Source organism: Podarcis pityusensis, assembly GCF_964106645.2.
Source record: "Podarcis pityusensis genome assembly, chromosome: 10".
In the NCBI taxonomy this organism is placed as follows: domain Eukaryota; kingdom Metazoa; phylum Chordata; class Lepidosauria; order Squamata; family Lacertidae; genus Podarcis; species Podarcis pityusensis.
The window spans coordinates 22373750-22395848 of NC_138035.1; the positions used below are offsets into that span (position 1 = coordinate 22373750).

Genomic DNA, 22099 nt, shown 5'->3' on the forward strand with positions numbered 1-22099 from the left:
ACTCATGTCCTGCTTGTGGGCTTCCTACAGGCATCTGGTTGACCACTGCAAGAACAGGATGCTGGACTAGTTGGACCATTCGCCCAATCCAGCAGGATATATATAGAACCATAGAATTGTAGAGTTGGAAGGGACCACAAGGGTCGTCCAGTCCAAACCCTGCTATGCAGGAATCTTTTTCCCAAGGTAGGCCTTGAATCCACAACCCAATCTCATGCTCTACCAACTGAGCTATGTTCCCTCAATGTACAGCTAAAGAACAGTGGTGGGTATTTTCTAGCTTCTACTCTTGGTTTGCATGGAGTCATGATGATTCCTTCCCCCACTCTTCCTCAAATCTTCTGCAGTACAGAGACAAAACGTCAGCATGAAGTCTTCCCTGAAGGTAAAATGTTTGAGACACACAGCTTTAAAGGGCTCCTGCCTCCTTTGTTTTCTATCCTGCATCCGTCTCATTATCCAGAGCAAGTAAACCAAAAGAAAACTGCGATATTTGATTAGGCTCTCCTGTTTTTCAGGTGGCAGCAGGAACTCTGAACCAGTAAACAAGCATCCATGCAGTGCACCTTTTGTGATGGGCACAGAATTCCTTGTCTTAGACACAGTGGTACATTTCACAGCTTCAGTTCCTGCTATCAGTTCCCCTGTGCACACAGCACTTGTTACAGCTGCAGAGTTCATTAAAGGACCCAATTAATTAGAACTTCTCCTTTTTAAAAAAACAACCTTATTTATCTGGGATTGACACAGGTATGCCTGTGGTTGAGCATGCAGATCTCTGTGTTCTGGGGCTTACATGGTAAATTATTCCTTCACATTTTTCACTTTTCTGAAGCTGTCCAAAATCCTGATCATCATCATCAGCAGCAGCAACATAAACATCATTACAGCAATAAGTGTCTAACGATACCTGGGCATTGTATATTACAGTTAAATGGCAAACAGAAACGTGTTCCTGGCTGCAGAGTCAAAGTCGAAAATCAACCACTAGGAAGGGTAAGGAAGTAGACATGGTTTAGGAAGAAGGAATCAAATGAAATGCAAAGTAGAGGTGGAGGGGAGGATTCCAAACCATAAACTAGAACTGCTTCAGTGTTTATAGAAGTTTCAGGGCAGAATAAATAGGTTTTTAATTTAAAAGACAAGAAGGGGAAGGACAGATAATGCCCTTCTTATTATAAGATCACCCTAAATATAGCTCAAGTGTAAACCAAGCACACAGATTTATCTTATCAGAACATTTGTCATTTGGGGACCTACAAAACAAAAAGAATCTTTCTACAACTTTTTTCAACAGCTTGCCTTTCTTCTTAGACCTTGACAAAATGGCTTAGTTTTATCTTTAAGGCAACACTCCCTATCCTTCACAGCCAAAGGAGGTGTTTCCTTTCTTAATTTATTTATGTATTATATACCTCTTGAATGTAACAAAACCTCTAAGCGTTTTATGGTGGCAAACCTTACTTTCAGTCAATTGTCTATAAATCCTAGATCTCCTTTATCAGTAGTTTCTTTCAGACAATATAAGGTGCATTGACAAGATCTATTCTAAAGGGATGCCATAGCCAGTCATTTCATTGGTCATCTTTAGTTCAACCTGGCTAGAGGGTGATGCAATAATGGGAGCTGCAGCAAGGGATGCTGAAGGATTCTGTCAACAACAGAAATAGCAGAGGAAGATGCCAATGTAAAGAGATGGCTTGATTCCATCTTTTGGTTCCATCCTTCCTCATTCAGACTGATGCTTACCAATACAGCTGATTGAGGTTTCATGCTTCGTGGGTAGTAGCTAATGAAACCATGCAAGGGTACCATGAAGTTATCAGCCAATTTTTGCAAGTGTGGGGTGTAGGAAAAAAGAGGGGGAATTATGCAACATCTGACACAAATAGCTCCAGTTCTGCCAGTTGAATATGAGGCATTGACAATCGCCCCTGGAGAACACAATGCAGGACTGTCTGTCTGCTCCATTGGGGAAACGTTGGCCTGGACTGATCAGAAAAGTCTTCTCTTGGATATTATTCTTTCCTGGAGGTGTGTTTTAGCTTGCAGGGACCCATCTCTAAATGGTAATTATATTCCCTCTTGTACCTGAAGCATTGTGGATGTTTGTTTTGAATGGTTGCATGATGGCTTTGTGGGCATGTTCTTTGCTTTGCACTCAGTAAAACTGGGTTGTCCATTTCCCTTTTGTGGTCTGAGGTTTTTTTCCTGCTTACACAGTCTGTGAAACTCTAGTCAGCTCTCAAACAGGCCTGTGCCCCCTGCTTATCTGTCCTTTTAACTAGAGATACTGAAGACTGAATCTAGTGCTAGCTGTACTGCAAGCCACTCAGCTATGGCCCTTCCCTGCCAAGGCAAGATTTCAAAGAGACCAAGAGCAATGTTGGAATGATGGGAAAGGCTCTACATCAACGATTTGCGAATGTGTGTTACCTTGAGGTTTGGGTTTGGTAAGCTTCCCACAGGGCTTTGAGATGGTGACCGTCTTCTGGCAGTCTGCATTGTGTAGGGCTCGCTTGAGGTTCCCAGTTCGAGTCTTCAAGGCAGTGTTTAGGTCACACTCTCCCCATGCCTGGAACTGGTATTTACACTCCGCTGCAAAATAAATAAATAAGTGAGCACATAATATCTTATTATCAGCAATTGAAAGGTAAGAACAAAATATGGCTACTTGAACATCCTTGTATGTAGGGTAGCTTCCTTCCCAAACAGGGCAAGAATGGTATTGCTTTTTTGTTCCAATTACATTTGCTAATATTTATGTTAGGTCATCTAGGACCAACTTCTTTTATATCAGGGATGGGGAGCCTTTAGTGCTCCAGATGTTGCTGGTCTCTAGGGCCACACTCTGAGGCCACGTTTACACCATGCATTTAAATGCCTAGGATACCACTTTAAACAGTCATGGCTTCCCCCCTAAAGAATTCTGGGAGCTGAGGGTTCTGAGAGTTGTTAGGGAAACTATATTCGCCTCACGAGAGCTACAATTCCCAAAGGAGCTTAGCAATCAATCCCTCTTCCCTGGGGACTTTGGTTTTTTGAAGCCAAAATCTGCATTACAGAATTTGGAGAAGGGCAAAATCCAAAGGGTAACTGTGTTTCACTCTGCACATTCGTCTGGGGAGCTGCAGAACTTCTCAAGTCACACACGCACACAAATGCAAAAAGTGAATTCCTCATGCCCAGAATTTTTCAACATGATCATGAAACCAAATGAATTATCTCTCTGCCCACCTGTCTGCCTTTACTTATGTTTTACTACAGAAAATTGCCTTGTGGGATATTGCATTTTCACTAGGTTTTCCTTTCACCCTGCATCAGAAAAATAAACGCTCCACAAATCTTAATCTTAATGGAAGAGAAATGCCTAATTTAGTAGGATGATATGCTCAAATCTCCAGCAAATGAAGGCAACAGAATGTTGCTCCTAATTACTTTTCACCATTGCTTTATCATTTAACTGTCTCATCAAACTGACTTCCTGTTGCTCAAAATTTCCTGTTCTCCCAAAGACTTTGATGAGCTAATTAACCTACTCAGTCTGACATGGCCAGCTTAAAAAAGTAAAATCAGTCTGATTCTTTTTTGAACTTTTGGAGAGATGAATGGAGCTTGAAAACTCACTTTTGTCCTATGATGCCTCCACAGCTTCCTTTTTCTGATATGTCATCCCATGGTGGCCACTTTGTGGCCAGCGCCCACAGCACTTCCTCAAAATTCCAAAGGCACCCTCTGGCTCAGAAACATTGGCAACGCCTAATCTAACAAATGGTTCAAGGTATGTATTCATACTTAGCATAATGGTTAATCTCAAGCCTGTAAACATTACCTCCAAATTGCTTCTTCCAGTTGCAGGGGATCTTACACCTTTGCGTCTTCATTGTTTGCTTACAATCAACTCCAGTCCGGGTGCCTTCACGGGTCCCTAGACCACAGTCTCCGCTAGTAGGGACACAAACGCTCCATTGCCATTCTCCACAGTCAGATTTTTTCACCTTCTTCTCTGGAAAGAACCACAAGGAACACAACTCAGAAGAAAATAAAGGTCAGGGTGCACCTAAAGTAACTTGTGTGGACTGACTGCTTGGGACGGGAGGTGACTGCAGTGGCGTAGCGTGGGTTGCCAGAAACCATGGCCGCGCCAGGTGGAGGGGGAGGAAATGGATGGAGTACACATTGTCTGGAGAGGTCACTTCCTGGTTTGCATGGAGAAGTTGTTTTCAACAGAGCCTAGTGACGGAAGCATGCAGCTGTACTGAGGCAACACTGAGTGTCAAAATTTTGCACCCCTAACAATTTTGTGCCTGGGGCAGCCGCCCCTGTGCCCCCCCCCAGTGCTACGCCACTGGCTAACTGCATCCTTGCTGTACTCTACTTAATACAGACCTTGAGGCTAGTCTGAGATTCCCCTGCTTAACCACTTAAATGTGATCAAACTGTGTAAGATCAGAGCTAGTTCTTTGCTAAAATTAACTGATCTTGGGGTTCAGCAACCCTTTCTTTCTCAAAAGTTTTCCCCCTCCCTCACGTAGCGATGCAGCCATTCCAAGACCTTCCTGAGTCAGACAGTTTTGAAGATATGATGCTATATTTCTTCCTTGCTGTAAGCCAATGACTCCAGGGATGTCAGATTCTGCTGCATTCAATTCCTCCATTGCCATTTACAATGAAACACAGCATCAGCAACTTGTCACTTCAGCAAGTCCCCAGTCACTTTGTCAAAAAAAGTTAATGGTTTCTTTGTATTTCATAACAAAGCACAAAGTACTTGACATTCTCACATCAGTTGAATCTGTCCCCTGGGAGAAGAGAGGGTTGAGGAGCCTGCCCAATAAAACCCTAATATTTGCCGTAAGGTTTTGAATGAGGCACAAGGCAAATTTTGAATGAGGCACAGAACTTGAAAAGCCTGAGTAGTTTTCCTATCCTTCAAATGCATCCTGAGACCCAAACAAGACATTTTCATCCCATAGCATAAGTAATATGACCAAATGATGACCACTACCGTGAATAGAGACATGTGACTCAATTTGCAGTGGGCTCAACCAAAGTTACTTAATTTGGGCTCATTTCAATCTAGGCATGAATTAAGGTGGCCTCCATTCTGAGCTAATGAGAAATCACTCTCCTGATGATGCCATCAGAGGATGACCACTCCTTGAGGTCTCCCGAATCCCGTTTCCTATGAGCCACACACTTAAAATGAAACAAAACCCTGCTGATAGCAAGGCCTCACAATGGCAATGCCTCACTATCAGAACTTTGATATCCAAGTAAGATCTACAGGATGCATGGGAAACTGCATGCCCGATGGATCCTTGTGCCTGGGTTGCTGTGATGGTGCTTCTGAAAGTATCAAGCAAACCCTATGGAACGGCTTCCCCCAGTGTAGCTGAAGTTTGAACAGAGGTTTATGGGGGGGGGGGAATTCGGGCCAAAGTACCAACAAATATTCATGAGAATTTTATTTATATATAAAAGAAAATTGCAAATGGTTGCAGAAATAGTTCTCAGTAGTGGCGCCCTCCCTGTGAAACACCCTTCCTTCTGATGTCAAGGAGATGAAGAACTATAGAACTTTTAGAAGACATCTGAAGGCAGCCCTGTATCAGGAGGTTTTTAATGCTTGATTTTTTGATGATGTTTTTAGATATGTTATTATTATTATTAAGAACTTAATTTAAGATTCGGAAAATGAGAAACTTAGAGGAATGAAACGGACAGATTTGTCCATATTTTCTTCATGCATAGGAGTGGGGTGGCAGTCCAGCACAAAGCCACTTCTGACCTCGGGAGGAGGTGGTGTTGCGGGCTCACGCCCCCAACACTCGCGCGGAGTCAGGGAAATCCTCTGTCGCATCATCCCCCTAGCCAGCCAATCAGCTGGCTCAGGGGGTGTGGCTTGCCACATTTAAGGCAAGCGCGGTAGAGGGGTGTCCTCTTTGCCACCGATCAGTGATGCGCCTACAAAGTGTTTTAGGTGACTGATATGCATAGCTGTCAACTTTTCCCTTTTTAAAAGGGAAATTCCCTTATTCTGAATAGGATTCCTCACAAGAAAAGGGAAAGGTTGACAGCTATGCTGATATGCCCCACCCCCCAAAAAAGTGGTGGTGTTAATGACAATGGGCAGGATTCACCTGAGTGAAATCAGAGGAAGCCTGCACACAGAATTCTGCAGTAGGACATTCTTCCCCTCATGCCCCCTAAAACTTGCTGGGGGGGGGTGGAAACAGGAGAACCCCAGAACAGGATGTGGAAGCATATCTTTCCATCTGGCAAGCTGAAATGCTTGTGATGATGGAACGACCAACATAGCAAGATGTTGAATTCTTCTTCCCAACATTTCCCCAACTAGTCAAGGTAGGGGAAAAGGGAGGGGGGAGAAAACACTTTGTATACCAACACATGTATAAAACAGACAAGGAAAGTGAAAACTTCCCCACTTTTCGAAATTACTCATAATAAGCAATAGCATCCTTACCTGGCTTTTCTTTTTTCCCTGCCTCGGTAGTGCTCACGGCTGCTAGCAGGAAAATAAACGCGAAGAGGACAGCTGTAAATACACGACTCTGTTCTTGCCGTTTCTGCATTCTGGGAATTAAGAGGTGGGTAATATATCAGAAGGCAATACATGGTATATGCAGACAATATATAGGTAAGATGCTCCAGAGCGACTAAATAAACCACTGTTTGTACTCATAGTGTACTGCTAATGGAATAAAGCACATCCACGTGCAAGGAGATCAAGGATCTTATTAGGAAGCTAGAAGATGAGCTCCAAGAAATGTCCCCCAGATTTGATACAAAGTCGAAGGTTCTTCTAGCGACCTGGGAGGCTTTGTGGTGGCGGCCTCAGTAGCAGCCTAGCAGGCTTGCACCAGTGGCAGCAGTGGCAGGAGGTGGAGACAGAAGCACAACATTGTGGGCAGGAGGCTAAGCATGGAGCCCAATGCTGTGCAGCTTCAATGGCCACAGCTCCTCCTCTCCCATGCTCAGGAGACATTTGTCACTGATGCTGTGCCACTCTCAGCTCCACCCTCAGCCCCCTCAATATTGGGGGTGCTGAGCCCCCCAATAAAATTTATTGAGAGGGCTGAAGACACACCTCAGCCCCTAGGAGTTGGCACCTGTGGCTTGCGTAATTCCGGGACTGTCCCTGGAAAATAGGGACACTCGGAGGGTATGTGGTTTTCTCATTTATAGGTAAAGGGACCCCTGACCATTAGGTCCAGTTGTGGCCGACTCTGGGGTTGCTGCGCTCATCTTGCTTTACTGGCCGAGGGAGCCGGCGTACAGCTTCCGGGTCATGTGGCCAGCATGACTAAGCCGCTTCTGGCGAACCAGAGCAGCGCACGCAAACGCCGTTTGCCTTCCCGCCGGAGTGGTACCTATTTATCTACTTGCACTTTGACATGCTTTTGAACTGCTAGGTTGGCAGGAGCAGGGACCGAGCAATGGGAGCTCACCCCGTTGCAGGGATTTGAACCATCGACCTTCTGATCGGCAAGTCCTAGGCTCTGTGGTTTAACCACAGTGCTACCTGCGTCCCTTTTTCTCATTATGAATTGGCATAAATGGCTACAAATTGATTTGGATCCACTCAAGCCTCTTTGTAGTGATCTGTCATTACCTCAGCCCAATCCAGATTAAGAACAAATTATTAAAATAAACAGTACAGTGTAGTTTAGGATTCAGACAAATTGGTTGTACAGCCCTACTGAAGAATGTTGCAACACTGTGAATATTAAGGTTGTTGTTGTTGTTGTTGTTGTTGTTGTTGTTGTTGTTGTTGTATGTGTATTAAGGAGAGCTGCATCAAATATGCTGATTTTGGCTGTATCAAATATGCTGATTTTGCCAAGAATATAAGAATTGCCAAACAATTGGCCCTGCCTGACTTACGGCATACTTTTTTTCTTAACTTTATAGCAGTTTCAGAACAACATGACGAGGTTCACAACAACTGCCCCCCAAATCAATAGAAGTGGGATCCATTTTTTCAGCATTTATGAACACTGTTATTATGAACAGGCTAAGTAGTTTATACTGAGTCCTAAGCAAAACAGTTTTTTAAAAAGCTCTTAAAACACAATGATAATGTATCAATAATAAACAGCAATTTATAATACCAGCAAAACCCCCAAAGCAATAATCTAAGAGCAAAGTATAAGGTGATTCTAGATCATGGTCCTGTGTATGTAGCATGAAAAGCCTATTTGCAAATGGGGGGGGGGGCTGAATTTCTTAAAAAGAAGGTGCTTTTGATTTTAAAATGTGTCTCTTTTGCATTCTGTTCCATCTAAAAGCATTAACCTATGAGAAGCTCAAAGGCATTTTTAGCTGTTTGTGTTGAAACAGCCGCATGCTATTCAGTTATCAGCTTTTATGCTAACCATGGCATCTGGATTCCACAGCATTTCTGTTGCTGCAGTTCCCCCTTCTCCGACTTTTGCTGTGGTGAATGTGGGCAGACCATGTTATCAGGCTGCAATGCAAAACCCACATTTCTGGTAATACGTCACACTGAACTCAATAGGACTTTCCTCTGAATAGACGTGTGCTGCTTGGGCATGATGGGACTTGTAGTCTTAAACATCCAGAGGGCACCAGCTTGGTCAGTTAGTGTAGAATTAGGGGGCAGGTTGATATATAAGCTTCTTCATCCTTTTCTCTAATGCTGTTTTGCCACTGATAGCCCCCACTTCTCCAATATGCCTTTATTTCCACTGGCCAAAAGATAAGCTCAGCCTTTCCCAATTTGCTGCTGCCTTCGTGCTCTTGGGTGCCCAGTTCCCACATACTCAGCAGCCAAAGGAAGCAATGGTCAGGGATAAGCCCAACAATATCCAGAGAGACCAGGTTGAGGAAGGCTTGAGAGTGCTTAGCACTCCCCAACAGATTTCTATAGAAAGCTTCTATAGAAGCTTTCTAAACAAAATGGTGGCAGGAAAAGAGAAATGATTATCCTATCAAGAGTTATTAGAGTTGCATCAAGGAGATGATAAAAATAAATTAATTAATGGAACAATTAGTAATGGGAGATCACAAGTTTCAGTGGTTTTCTTATTTACAACTAGTAGAGAGATTTAAGTTGGATTAAAATATGGACATGGAACAAAGTAAGATGGATTTTGAGATGCAATTGTGTAATGATGATAAACATGTTATATCAAAAATGTATAAACACTGGCTGAAATTTGAAATGGAAGAGGAATAAGTTAAAGAATGCATGATTAAATGGGCACGTCTTTTTCATAAGTCTATAGATACTGTATGGGATGCAGGTGCCACTGTGGGTTAAACCACAGAGCCTAGGACTTGCCGATTAGAAGGTTGGTGGTTCGAATCCCCGCGATGGGGTGAGCTCCCATTGCTCGGTCCCTGCTCCTGCCAACCTAGCAGTTCGAAAGCACATCAAAGTGCAAGTAGATAAATAGGTACTGCTCTGGCGGAAGGTAAACGGCGTTTCCGTGTACTGCTCTGGTTCGCCAGAAGCAGCTTAGTCATGCTGGCCGCATGACCCAGAGGCTGTATGCCGGCTCCCTCGGCCAATAAAGTGAGATGAGCGCCGCAACCCCAGAGTCAGCCACAACTGGACCTAATGGTCAGGGGTCCCTTTACCTTTACCTTTATAGATACTGTAGCTGTCAGAGAATCAGAAATCTTTTTTCTTTTCAAAGAAAAAATGAAAAAAAAAATGTATTTGAGTAAACACTTACACTTAACAAAAGAATAAGTATAAAAACTATAAAGATGAGGATAGACGGATAAAAGACAACAACAATTAATATAGAGCTACCATATGAAGATATCTGAAAGCAAGCAGGGGGAGTCAATATGGGGGGGGGGGACCAGAAGAGGAAGTTGAGGGAAGTTGGGAGGGGCGGCAAAATTGGGAGAATGTATATTATTGAGTTTGATGATCTGATATGTTGCAATATGATAAAAAATGTAAAACCTAATAAAAAATTATTTTAAAAAGAAATATTTTTCTTTTCATTTGTACTTTCTTCTTTATTTTCTCTTTTTCAGTTTTTATGTTAACTTTTGTACATTGTTTTTTCTTTCCTTTTAAAGCTTTGATAATAACAAAACCTTTCATTTAAAAGAGAGAGCACTCCCTTAATACTCTGCCATAAAGGGGGGCCCTGATGCACCTACAGAAAAGGGGATATGCATCATCAAAAGAAAGAACAAAAGACAGCAGAGATTTGAATACAATTTACATATACTAATGTATATGAATAGATTCAAATTTAGAAATCGCACCAAGAAACAGTCCTCTACCCCAAGAATGCATAACCTGCAGTTCTCCAGATGTTGCTGTACTACAACTCCCACCCCATCCCTTTCCATTGGCCTTGCCTGCTGGGACTGATGGGCAGAGGACTCTGACAACATCTGGAGAGCCACAGGTGCCCCATCTCTTCTCTACCCACCCTCCTACTGCCCACCCTATGGAGATGGGGGCAACTGGAGGACAGTGCACTCTCAAATAAATTTTATGCAGACTGATATGGGGGAACTGACTTTCACCGCTCTGATTTCAGCCCAAGACAAAAGCAGTGCATAAATGAGCCTCCAGTCTTCAAAAGCAAAGGCTTTAAGTTCATATTGAAAAGCAAGTAAAAGGACTCTGTCTCTAATCCGACAAGGGAAGAAGCAATTCTCACCATGAAATGTGTTTGAAAATGTCATTTGGCACTTTTAAGTGTCTCCTGCTGGTTGCCTTCTCGCTGAAAAGTCACATAATTGCTATTGATGTGCACTACTGTGAAGGGAAGCCCAGTATCGGGGAGAATAAAGTGCTAACTTCTTCGGCGTTAGAGGACATATTTTAATACATAAAGATGTTGATTGCAATAAAGTTAATTGTATGGCCATGAGATGATGATGTAACAGCATCCCTGAAAAGCCCCATTATGACACTATAGTAATCTGTGAAGAAGAATCCGTAATGTACACTCCATTCCCCAAGCATCATTTGACAAATCTTGCATGAGGGGTCACCAATGTGAGCACAAATGTACCCACTGGTACCTCCTACGTTGCCCATGAAAGGTTTCTGTAAATATTTCCTCAAGAATCCGCAATGCATGAGGGACTGTTTGTTCTTCCTGCTCACTGCTTGTTTGCACTTGCTTTGCCTCTCAGGCACTGAACATGCCCTATCAAACATGCCCACGTTTCATTAGATGCCAGGATTGGACACCCACTCTTCCATCTGTTCTGAATTCAGGAAAGGTGCAAAAAGTCACCCTCCTTGCAGGATTGGCATTGTCTATCAAGCTGTTTACTGGGCCAAGTTCAAGGTGCTGTTACTTACATATGCAGCCCTATGCGGCAGCTAGACTGGTGACTGGGAGCAGCCACCGAGACCATATGACACCAGTCCTGAAAGACCTACATTGGCTCCCAGTATGTTTCTGGGCACAATTCAAAGTGTTGGTGCTGACCTTTAAAGCCCTAAACGGCCTCAGCCCTATATACCTGAAGGAGCATCTCCACCTTTATCGTTCAGCCCGGACATGGCGGTCCAGCTCCAAGGGCTTTCTGGCAGTTCGCCCCCTGCAAGAAGTGAGGTTGCCCATGTGCCCACTGGGTCAAAAAGACTGATTCCCCCTATATTCCATGCTTTCTAGATTTTGTAGTCCCACCTGGGAAATGGTGAATCACTCTACTTCCAGCCCATAGCATTTTCCCATTTCTTCACCCTTTAGTCCATTCCATACCTTTTGAATTATTTATTTGTGGCATTAAAAGAAAAAGTTTTTGTTGTTGTTGTTTTGCAGGAAATCACATTTAAATGCTCATTGAAAATATTTTAAAACTCATTCGTTCTCAGAGCAGGCATTGATATTTTTCTCTCTCAAAATACTTGTTTTCAAGTGTACTTTTTCTACCTTTTTTTTTCTTTCAAAAATATGACCTTTGCATTGGAACGTTTGGGAAGTGCAAAGCTAGAAGGCAACTAAGTTCCCATTCACACATTAGTCCAGGGGCTTATGGAGCAAGTCACTTCAGACTGGAATGGACAAAGATCAAAGTCTTTTAGCCCACCCACACATCAACAATATCCAGATTTTGTCCGCAACAGGGAGAGGCAATTACAGAGTCCAATGATTGCTTCCATTCACTCCGTATAGATGCAAGACCTGGGGATGAATGGTGTCGATGGCTCGAGTCTTGAGGAAAGTTCAGCCACCTTCCGATATATCCACATTAGACTGTGAAACCAGGCATGCCTCTTATGATAAATCTCATTTCAAGGTGAGACGATCCCATATTGGACCCTAAGGCATATGTTCCGCTCTTCAATTGTTTGGCAGCGAAAAGGTAGCCTCGAATAGCCCTGCATTTCGGAGCAGGCCTCTGCTGAATTTCCCACAAAGATGGATATTCCCTGCAATGGAGAGAGGCAACATATTCACCCAAACCTCCACTGTATCCAGTCTTGTGATTGTTTTGACACACCTGTTCATGGTCATCATTCTTGCAATCTGTTGCTGAAGAAGAAATGTGCCCCTATGGGTAAGGCAAGTGGGTTGCATGTTCCCTGGCATTGAGAAATGTGATGCAGGGGCATGGCACCTGCAACTAAATGCACATTTAAATGCAGCACATTACTTCCAGTGGGATAGGCTTTTGAGCTAGTACCTTAATGCCAGGAAGAATCGGCATGCGTACCACGGTGTTTCCTCTTGCCCTTTGATGCCCACCCGCTTGTGAGCTTCTTGACTCGTTTACCTAAGTGTTGTGACATATTGCACAAAGGAGAGAGATTATTTCATTGTGGGGAGATGCACAGAACTCCTGCACTAGCCCAACATGACTTCACAGCAACAAACCATCCCTTTTTTTGCTGCGGAGAAGAGAAAGGATGGTGTGCTGTGCCAAAAAAACATCCTGGGTCTTTTGTTTTTGTTTCTTTTTCCATTGAGACTAGTTGACCAAAAGCAAAAACAAAAGGATATGGGGATGGTTTGATAATTTGGGGGTCGTTTGTTGCTGTGAAGTCATTTAAATGCAGCTCTTCATGCTCTCAGACATTTGCAACCTGATCCTTTTTTTTTTTATTTATATATATATATATACACCATATATATATACACCAGCAACTTAATATATAATTGGGCGAAGTTCTCATTGGTGGGTGCAAGCTTTGCCTTGCTTTTAAGTTGCTGGTGTATATATGGTGTATATGAAGAGCTGCTGGTAGTCAGAGCCCAATAATGAACTAGATCAGGGATGAGGAGCCTACAAACACACACACCCCAATATGGGCGACAACTTTCATCATCCTTATTGCCATGCTATCTGGTGCTGATGGGAGTCCAAAACACCTGAAGAGCCAAAGGTTCCCCCTTCCTGGGCTAGATAGACACATGCAGTTTGATCTCCCTAAGGAGGATTCACCTACCATGGAATAATAATAATTATTATTATTATTTATACCCCACCCAATGATAATAATAAAAAGCGATAGAACATTAAACATTAGAAACTTCCCTAAACAGGGCTGGCTGCATTCAGATGTCTTCTAAAAGTCATATAGTTGTTTATTTCCTTGAAATCTGATGGGAGGGTGTTCTACAGGGTGGGCGCCACTACCGAGAAGGCCCTCTGCCTGGTTCCCTGTAGCCTCACTTCTCGCAGGGAGGGAACCGCCAGAAGGCCCTCGGAGCTGGACCTCAGTGTCTGAGCTGAACAATGGGGGTGGAGATGCTTCTTCGGGTATACTGGGCCGAGACCGTTTAGGAAGTTGCAGAAGCCTCCAATCCTGATTTGTAACATTTTGGGGCCAAAGCATTATGGGAATACTGGAGATAGTGAAGCTGCTCAGCCCTGACCTCACTCTTCTCTGAACCATTTCAGAGAGTCCTCCCAAGAATTGTTCCTTTCACTTTGGGAAGGGTGAAGCAGGAAACAGTTCCTATGTCTCTTGATGATCTCTTTCAGAAGGGGAGACGTCTGCTTGTACGGCTTCGCTCATCCTCGCGTGACAAACTTCATCTGCTTAGATAATTCCCTCTTGTGCCCGAATGCTGGAAGTACGGTGGGTAATTAGCAGGTATGAAACAAAAACACAACTAAGCAACACATGAACTGCAAGCTGCCAGTCGTGTTTATCATTTACACAGTGCTAATGATGTAAAAGGAAACTGTAAAGACAATTCTTTAAAAAGCGGGAGGACTCTTGGCAAAACCTGTTTCTGGGGAATGAGGCTCTTGGGGTCGTTTTCATGATCCAGGAACAGCAGCTTTAGCTATTCATCAACATTTGTTAGGATGTGTTTAAATTTAATTCAAAAGAATAATGCATGGGTTGGTGGGAAAAGCTGCCAGAACCACGATTTGATAGCTCAGGGATGGATGATCAAGTACAAATGCTTTTAATAGAAGGTCTGTTGTGTTCACATGCTGCCAGAGGTTTTAACGTCCAGCCACTACTAATTCCACTTTTTCTCACAATAGGTCATTATGAGGTGATCATTCCGGACAATTAATTAAGTCATTCTGTGCTAGAAGGACAGATCATGAAGCTGAGGCTCCAATACTTTGTCCACCTCATGAGAAGAGAAGACTCCCTGGAAAAGACCCTGATGTTGGGAAAGATGGAGGGCACAAGGAGAAGGGGACAACAGAGGACGAGATGGTTGGATAGTGTTCTCGAAGCTACCAGCATGACTTTGACCAAACTGTGGGAGGCAGTGGAAGACCGAAGTGCCTGACGTGCTCTGGTCCATGGGGTCACAAAGAGTCGGACACGACTAAATGACTAAACAACAACAACAATGTGCTAGAGTAGTACAAGAAAACAGGTTTGCTTCTACTTCAGACCTAAAGGGCTGTCTCTGGTGGACACAGCTGTTTCAGGGAATGCATCCTTAAATCAGTAGGGGGAGCTGGAGTTTTCTGAAAAGGGGGTTTATTGGGACCCTCAGAGCCCATTATGGCAAAGTGGCTGTGATTTGTCAAAAGGAGGGCCTGAGTCGATTCGAAGTGCTGCTTCCCATCTCTTCCTCAGCAAGTTGTAAGAACGAAACTTTTGTTGTTGTCAGTATGAGGCCCAGCATAGCTTATCTAGCAGTGGCTAATTTTGCTCTCACAAAACATCCAACATTTTACAATGAAAACAGGGACACTCCTATGCAGAAGAAAGGCTTAGGGCAAGATCTAGAAGCTAAAGCACAAAGGTCCAAATGACAAAAGACAAGCAAGGCAGGCAACGGGCTAGGATGGGGATGGCGACTATTTTTCTGCCCAAGGGCCACATTCCTTCATGGGCAACTTTCTGAGGACCACATGCTATGAGTGGGTGGAGCCAGAGGCAAAAGGGAGCAGGGCCATTGATGGGAATTTCACCTTCATACAGTAGGCAACTTTCTGCATGCACATAGTCCTCTTTATCCTACATCCAGATGAGCAAGAGCTTTTAGTGTTCAACGACACATTCCAGCCAGGCCAGAACACTCAGATGTTGTCTGGGGAGCATGGTTAAAATAAAAACACAGCATTGAATTCCTGCGCCTACATACTTTGAGAGCTCAAGTAAGAGTGGTAGGTGAAGAGAGGAGACATGGGAGTAGTGAAAGGCAGGGAAGTCAATCCACATCAAAAGGAGGAGCTACCCAATTCCCACTTTTTGGAAGAATATGAGAACCAAAACATAGTCATCTTCAAAATTCACACTTCTCTGAATTTTGTGATGAAGTTATCCAGCCAAGTAATGTGTACAGAAATGCATATAGTAGGGTCAGGTGTGTGCAAAAATGCATACTTTGGAGAAAATAACACGCAGAAATGCATTATAATGTAGTAAATTGCTTTGCAAAAAATCTGTGTGTTGGGCAAAATTGCATACAAACATAAATATTAGGAGACATTTGCACTAAAATGCCGATGATTTTTCATTAAAAAGAAAATCAAAAAGTGATGTAGAAATCTGAAGAACTGAACTTAAGATTGGAAAGATGAGAAACCGAGAGAAGTCAAATTGGTCACATTCACCCATCACCACACGGGAGTGTTGTGATTGTGGGTTGTCTGTGCACAGATATGTACACTAAGGTAGATTAATGTGGTAGGAACTTCAAGTCAGTAATAGCCTTTCAAATCAAACCATGGCATGGAGGGACACACATCACACATCTCTTAGAACAGGTGGTCCCATTGGGTTCTGGGGTTTTAGTCAATTGATTGGTTAGATTAATTATTACATTGATTCATTTTAGCACAAGGCTTTTGAAGAACCACAGATGGCAGGAAACACATTGGGAGAGGCGTCTCCCACCCCATCTTCTTCCACACATGAAAGAATGTCTTTCTAAGATGGGTATGACATTTTAGCATCCTCTGAAAGTTAAATGCAGCCATGGGCCTATGGCAGAAAATCGTGAGAAACCTGAAGGTGCTAATTGGAACACTGGAAATGAGCCGCAACCAGAAATTAGCAGTGGGACCACATAACACCAATCCTGAAAGACCTACATTGGCTCTCGGTACATTTTCAAGCAAGGGACGCGGGTAACGCTGTGGGTTAAACCACAGAGCCTAGGGCTTGCCAATCAGAAGGCTGGCGGTTTGAATCCATTGCTCAGTCTCTGCTCCTGCCAACCTAGCAGTTCAAAAGCACGTCAAAGTGCAAGTAGATAAATAGGTACCGCTCTGGTGGGAAGGTAAACGGCATTTCTGTGCGCTGGTTTGGTTTGCCAGAAAGCGGCTTAGTCATGCTGGCCACATGACCCGGAAGCTGTACGCCGGCTCCCTCGGCCAGTAAAGCGAGATGAGCGCTGCAACCCCAGAGTCGGCCACGACTGGACCTAACGGTCAGGGATCCCTTTACCTTTACCTTAACCTTACATTTTCGAGCACAATTCAAAGTGTTGGTCTGATCTTTTAAGCCCTAAACAGCCTTGGCCCTGTATATCTGAAAGAGTGTCTCCACTCCCATCATTCAGCCCAGACACTAAGGTCCAGCGCCAAGGGACCTGGAAGGGATGCTGGAAGCTGCCTGGAGTGGCTGGGGCCACCCAGTCAGATGGGCGGGCTACAAATAATAAAATTATTATTTTTATTAGTGGGCCTTAGCAGGACCCTGAAAGCTGCCTGTGGGTTCTGATGTCCTGAATCCTAGGGTTTTTGAAAGAGATCTCTTATTGCTACCTAACTGTTAAGAAGATATGCATTTTCCCCTATTTTCTGTCTGGTTCAACTGAATATATTTAGAGAAGTCTATGCTGGAAAGGCCCCTGAGCCCTGGAGGTTTGGGCAACTGGCACTCTCCCTCTCTAACCATCCTTTCCCCCACCCCATCAAGTAATACAGTTCCTATCTACAGAAAAGGGCAGCTAGTTCAGTTACAGAAAGGTTTGATCTGTGTGAAATAAAGAATCCCACAAAGGCACATTCTGTTCTTTCATCCCTGCTTGGCCTAATTGGTTCATGCAGCTAATCAAATATTTCATTATCCCGGATAAATATTCTTCTTTTGTTCTGCTCCTGTTTCTGAAATAGATGGATTCACAATGCCAATGCAGGGCTGAACGATTCCGTGTAAGGGCTGAAGCCAATGCTCTTAAATGTGTTTTGGATACATTTCCATTTAAATGTAAAATCAATGTGAAAGAACGACTCCTCGACTAAGCACCAAGTTAAGGTAGAGGGATATAAAAGGGTCGATTGCCCCAAAGCAAGGAAATGTCTAGTCAGACACATAACCCTGGCCCAAGTGTATGGGCTTGAGGAGGGAGCAACCAAATCAGAACCTAAAATGAGTCCTTGTTGTGAATATAGAAACTGTAAGACAGGGCCTTTCTCGGAATAGCTTTATGACAATTCAAATGTAGAATTGTTTATTAATTGATGAAAGTGTTGTAAATCATGAATAATACACACACACCGAGAGAGAGAGAGGTCTCCCTCCATTTTCTCACCATTCTGCTGTTTGCATTCCCTTCCCTCCCCCATCACTTCATCCTAACATTATAACAGTATGGCAGAGCCAGAGGCATTACTTTTGCTTTAAGCAAACATTTGCCTATAGCATCTTCTTTACACTTGGACCAGTGAGATGCCAGGAAGCACTTGGAAGCGATCCCTGCTCTGATTTGTACCACCTTGCACAGAAATTGTTTGAATTCAATCAGAGAGAGAAATGGTCACAGATATAGGGTGGTTGCCAGTGCTAGTCCTACTCAGAGGAGACCCATTAAAATGAATGAACTTGAGTCATGCCTAGTAATTTCAATGGATCTGCTATGAGTAGGACTAATACTAGGTGCAACTAATAATCCTGAACCTTCTCTCTCCTTGCCCCTAACCTGTTGTTCTACTTGCTGAAGGAGGAAAGTCCATGATTTGGTTGGGGGGGAGGCTCTGTTTCTTCAAAGAGTCCTTCTTATCCCTCAAAGTCTCATTGAGGCCATTAGAGAAGGGTTTAGATGAGGAAGTGGAGTTCAGCTTCCTCACTGGGCCTTCTGTCCTGCTGCCTTCTTCCTCAAGCTGAGGCTTTTCAGCTAGATGCACAGCTTGTAGTTCCTTCGCAAAATCCATGGGCACTCTCCTCTTCCCCCCCTCACACCAAGTGTCCTCTTCTCTCTATTGTTGTTGTTTAATCATTTAGTCGTGTCCGACTCTTCATGACCCCATGGACCAGAAGCACTCCTGTGTTGTCTTCTCTCTATAGGACCTCTTGATTCCATTCTGCCTCCCAGTTTTTCTCATCTACCTCTGAGACTTGGCTTCTAGATGAAGTCACTCCTGTCCAGGGGTGTCCATGTGACATCAGATTTGGGTAGCTGTGATTGGACCACATGCAGTCCTTCTTGCAGCAACAATGAAAGGGGGGGGGGGTCGGCTAAACCAAAGAGTGCAAGCTGAGGATTAATTTGTTCTAAAAGTTTTAATGCAGTCAGTAGATACAGTGACAGGAGTCACACGGGGATGCTTCCAGAGAACATGGGTCTATAAGAGCCAACTGGTAGGGGGCAAGGTCCCTTCAGGCCCCCCTAAAACTTTTTTGGAGGACACCCCCCAAAACAAACTTGATGGGCATTGCAATTTAAATGGTGTGCATGTGCCACATCATGTGATCAATTATTTGAGGTGCCCCCCCAATTTTATTCAAGTTGACATCCCTGCATGGGCCATAATGAGGACAGGGCATGTTGCATGCTTAGCAGTTGCATGCAGCAAAATGAATTTCCTCCAGCCTTGGTTTATTTTGTATAGAAGGGGCAGCAGATTCATTCTGTTAGAAGCCTATCCTGGTATGTTCTGCTGCCATATATAGGACTTGGTCTGTAAACTATTAGGTACAACATTTTTACTGCTACAGTTTTGTTCGGCCTATTAGTTTAAAAGTTTGACAGGTCCTGTGTTTTCTGGATTCAGTCTGTTTTCTTCAGCTGGTTCTGCTAACATGCCTAACCTGTGGCCACAAGGGATGGCAGGAGAATCATCAGTGAGTTAGGGTTGCCATGGTGGAAAATCCCAGGCCCAACAAGGACCATATGGTCTGACTCTGTTCAAGGCAGTTTTACATATTTAGAGCAGTAACGGGGAAGCTGTTGGCCCTCCAAATGTTTTTTGGATCCAACTTCCACCTGCCAAACAACATCTGAATGGCCACAAACAATCCCATCCCTGGTTTAGAGTTCATGGAGCAAGTGCCAGCTTCTGAAAAGGGGCAAAAAAACAAGACCACCACTCTGTATTGATAATGCACAAGAGAACCAGATAAAAGGAAGAGGGCTTCAGAGCAGTTTAAAGGGGTGAGTGGAGCTCACAAGACAGTTAAAGAGGAAGTGAGAAATAAAATGAGAGAACCAGCAGTTAATAAGAGCTCAGTAGCCGGAGCCACGAAAGCGTGAGACGGATAATGAGAAGAGGCTGCCTCAGACAACTGTGCTGTCAAGTTGCTTCTCCAGAGGAGCATGAGGGACAAGCATTACTGAGAAGTAATGGTTCATTTCACCATCGATCCCTGGTGGAGGAAAAGGAAATAAAATGCAAGGGAAATAGGCATGAGGTAATCAGCAGAAGTCATTTGAGTTAGCAGAGTTTATGAGAAGCCCTGAAATGAGAACCTAGGATTTCTTCTAGCAGAACAGGGCTTCTCTCTCCCTCCCTCCCCCTCTTTAGAATATGTCTATTCTAAAAACAACAACATTTATTTGGAAACAAAAATACCCTGCCTTATTGTGCATAGAAAGCCCAAGGACCACATTCTCTTGTGCGTAAGAACATAATGTGAGCCTGCTGGATCAGGCCAATGTGCCAGCTTGTTCAGCATCCTGTACTCAGAGTAGGCACCCAGGTGCCCACAAGAGCACTCGCCACTCCTGTGGTTTCTAAAAACTGGCATTCAGAAGCATTACTGCCTCTGACCACGATGGGGGAGCATAGCCATCATGGCTTGTAGCCATCCTTGTCCTCATACTTTCTTTTCTCTGCCCTGAATCTTCATTGTGAGCAGCCTTCCAGCGGCCAAGACAAAAGTTGGGCAGGGCATGTAGCTCTTACCTTTTGTACCTACATTTCAGCCATGCAAGGACCAGAGAGGTTTGTGTACACATACATCCATCAATCTGAGGAAGAGGCATTATTGCAGTTGAAAGACATTGTCTAGCCAGGCAAAAGCTGTTGAGGAGGGTGCACAGCATCAGTGAGGGGTTGTTTGTGGGGAGGTATATAGCCTGGGCAGAGTCCTGAGGGCCAAATGGGGAGACCTGGGGGGCTGCATTCAGCTCCTGGGCCTGAGGTTCCCCACTCCTGGTTCAAATAGCAACAACAACAACAAAGAAAAAGAACATTTCTATCTGTCACTTCTTTTTCCACCTCCAGTCTTAACTAGAGGCATTTGTTCCAAGTCAGAACTCCTAACAGACCAGAGAGTTAATAAGACAGAACATCACCCCCTTGTGTCACACACTTGTCCATCCAGAGCAGCTGCCTCACCCTATTTCTTTACATTTATGTTAGCCTCTGATGTCTGCTGAAAGGGAGCTCTGCCCCAGCATTCACCTTTTCTCAAATGTAGAACATGCCATCCCATAAAACATCACCTTAATCATAACAACTGCATTTCCAAACATGGAACTGAGCATTTAATGTCTAATTGAAAGGTTCATGGGTGTTCCAATGAACCCACAAAATTAGCAAGAAGCAAAGGACTTGCAGCTTGGTGAAAGAGTGCCTGTTTCACAATTCAGGTTCAACCTCTGTCATCTGTATATATCAAGCAGAAGGTGATGGGGGGAAACTCCAAACTGTGACTCCAGAAAGCTCCTGCCTGCCAGAGCAGTCAATACTGGACTAGATGGGCAAATAATCTGACCTGTTATAAGGCAGCTCTCTATACTGCAATGAGAACTTAATCATTTCAGCATCGACCACTGCATGATTATCTGCAATGGGGAGGCATGAATGGAGCTGTCCCTGGTACTGAAGTGAAGTATGCATGGAGGAATCTGCAGGATGTGAACTGTGGAAAACCCTAGCTGTTGCACTTTGTGCTCCCTGAATTCCCTATCTCCCGTGTCTCTGTTGAGCAAAGAATGCTGTGGTGGTTTTCTTCATTGAACCATTCATTTATTGGGTTTGAGGTGGTGTCTATTTGTTGTTTTATTGTTTTATTTTGTGAACTACTTTGAAATCTCATGAATAGTGGTGTAATTAAAACATACAAACAAACAATAAAGCACATTAAATAGAGCCAAATAAATCCAGCACCACTTGTTTATTTAAAACATCTAGATGCTGCCTCTCATTAAAACAATATGAAGGTAGTATTCAACAGAAGTACCACCTTAGAGACGCCCATAAAGGGACTCCATCAAAATCTCCTTACCCATGTCAGAGTTACACATATAATGGTGCTAACAACATTTGCCAGACATGTAGGAGAAGAACTCTGAATACGCTTTTCCTTCATTATATGACCATAGGCACTAGTGAAGCATGCTGGAATGAAACATAGATGCCAACTATAAGCTTTGATGATGCTCCAAAGTGCATGGCTGTTCTGTATGACTACTGCTATTTGTGGGCTTCCCATAGGTATTTGGTTAGCCAGAGAACAGGATGAGAT

At 43.7% G+C, this 22099-nt stretch overlaps 1 protein-coding gene across 1 annotated transcript in view; it reads right to left on the reverse strand.

The window, feature by feature from the left end:
- The window catches only part of PTN (pleiotrophin), a 102394-nt gene that overhangs the window by 17538 nt on the left and 62757 nt on the right, over nt 1-22099 (reverse strand). The window contains exons 2-4 of the mRNA XM_081024090.1: nt 6488-6597; nt 3833-4006; nt 2437-2598 (exon numbers count right to left, since the gene is read on the reverse strand). Coding sequence (XP_080880216.1) covers nt 2437-2598; nt 3833-4006; nt 6488-6596 — 445 coding nt within the window. The 5' untranslated portion in view covers nt 6597. The remainder of the gene's footprint in view (nt 1-2436; nt 2599-3832; nt 4007-6487; nt 6598-22099) is intronic.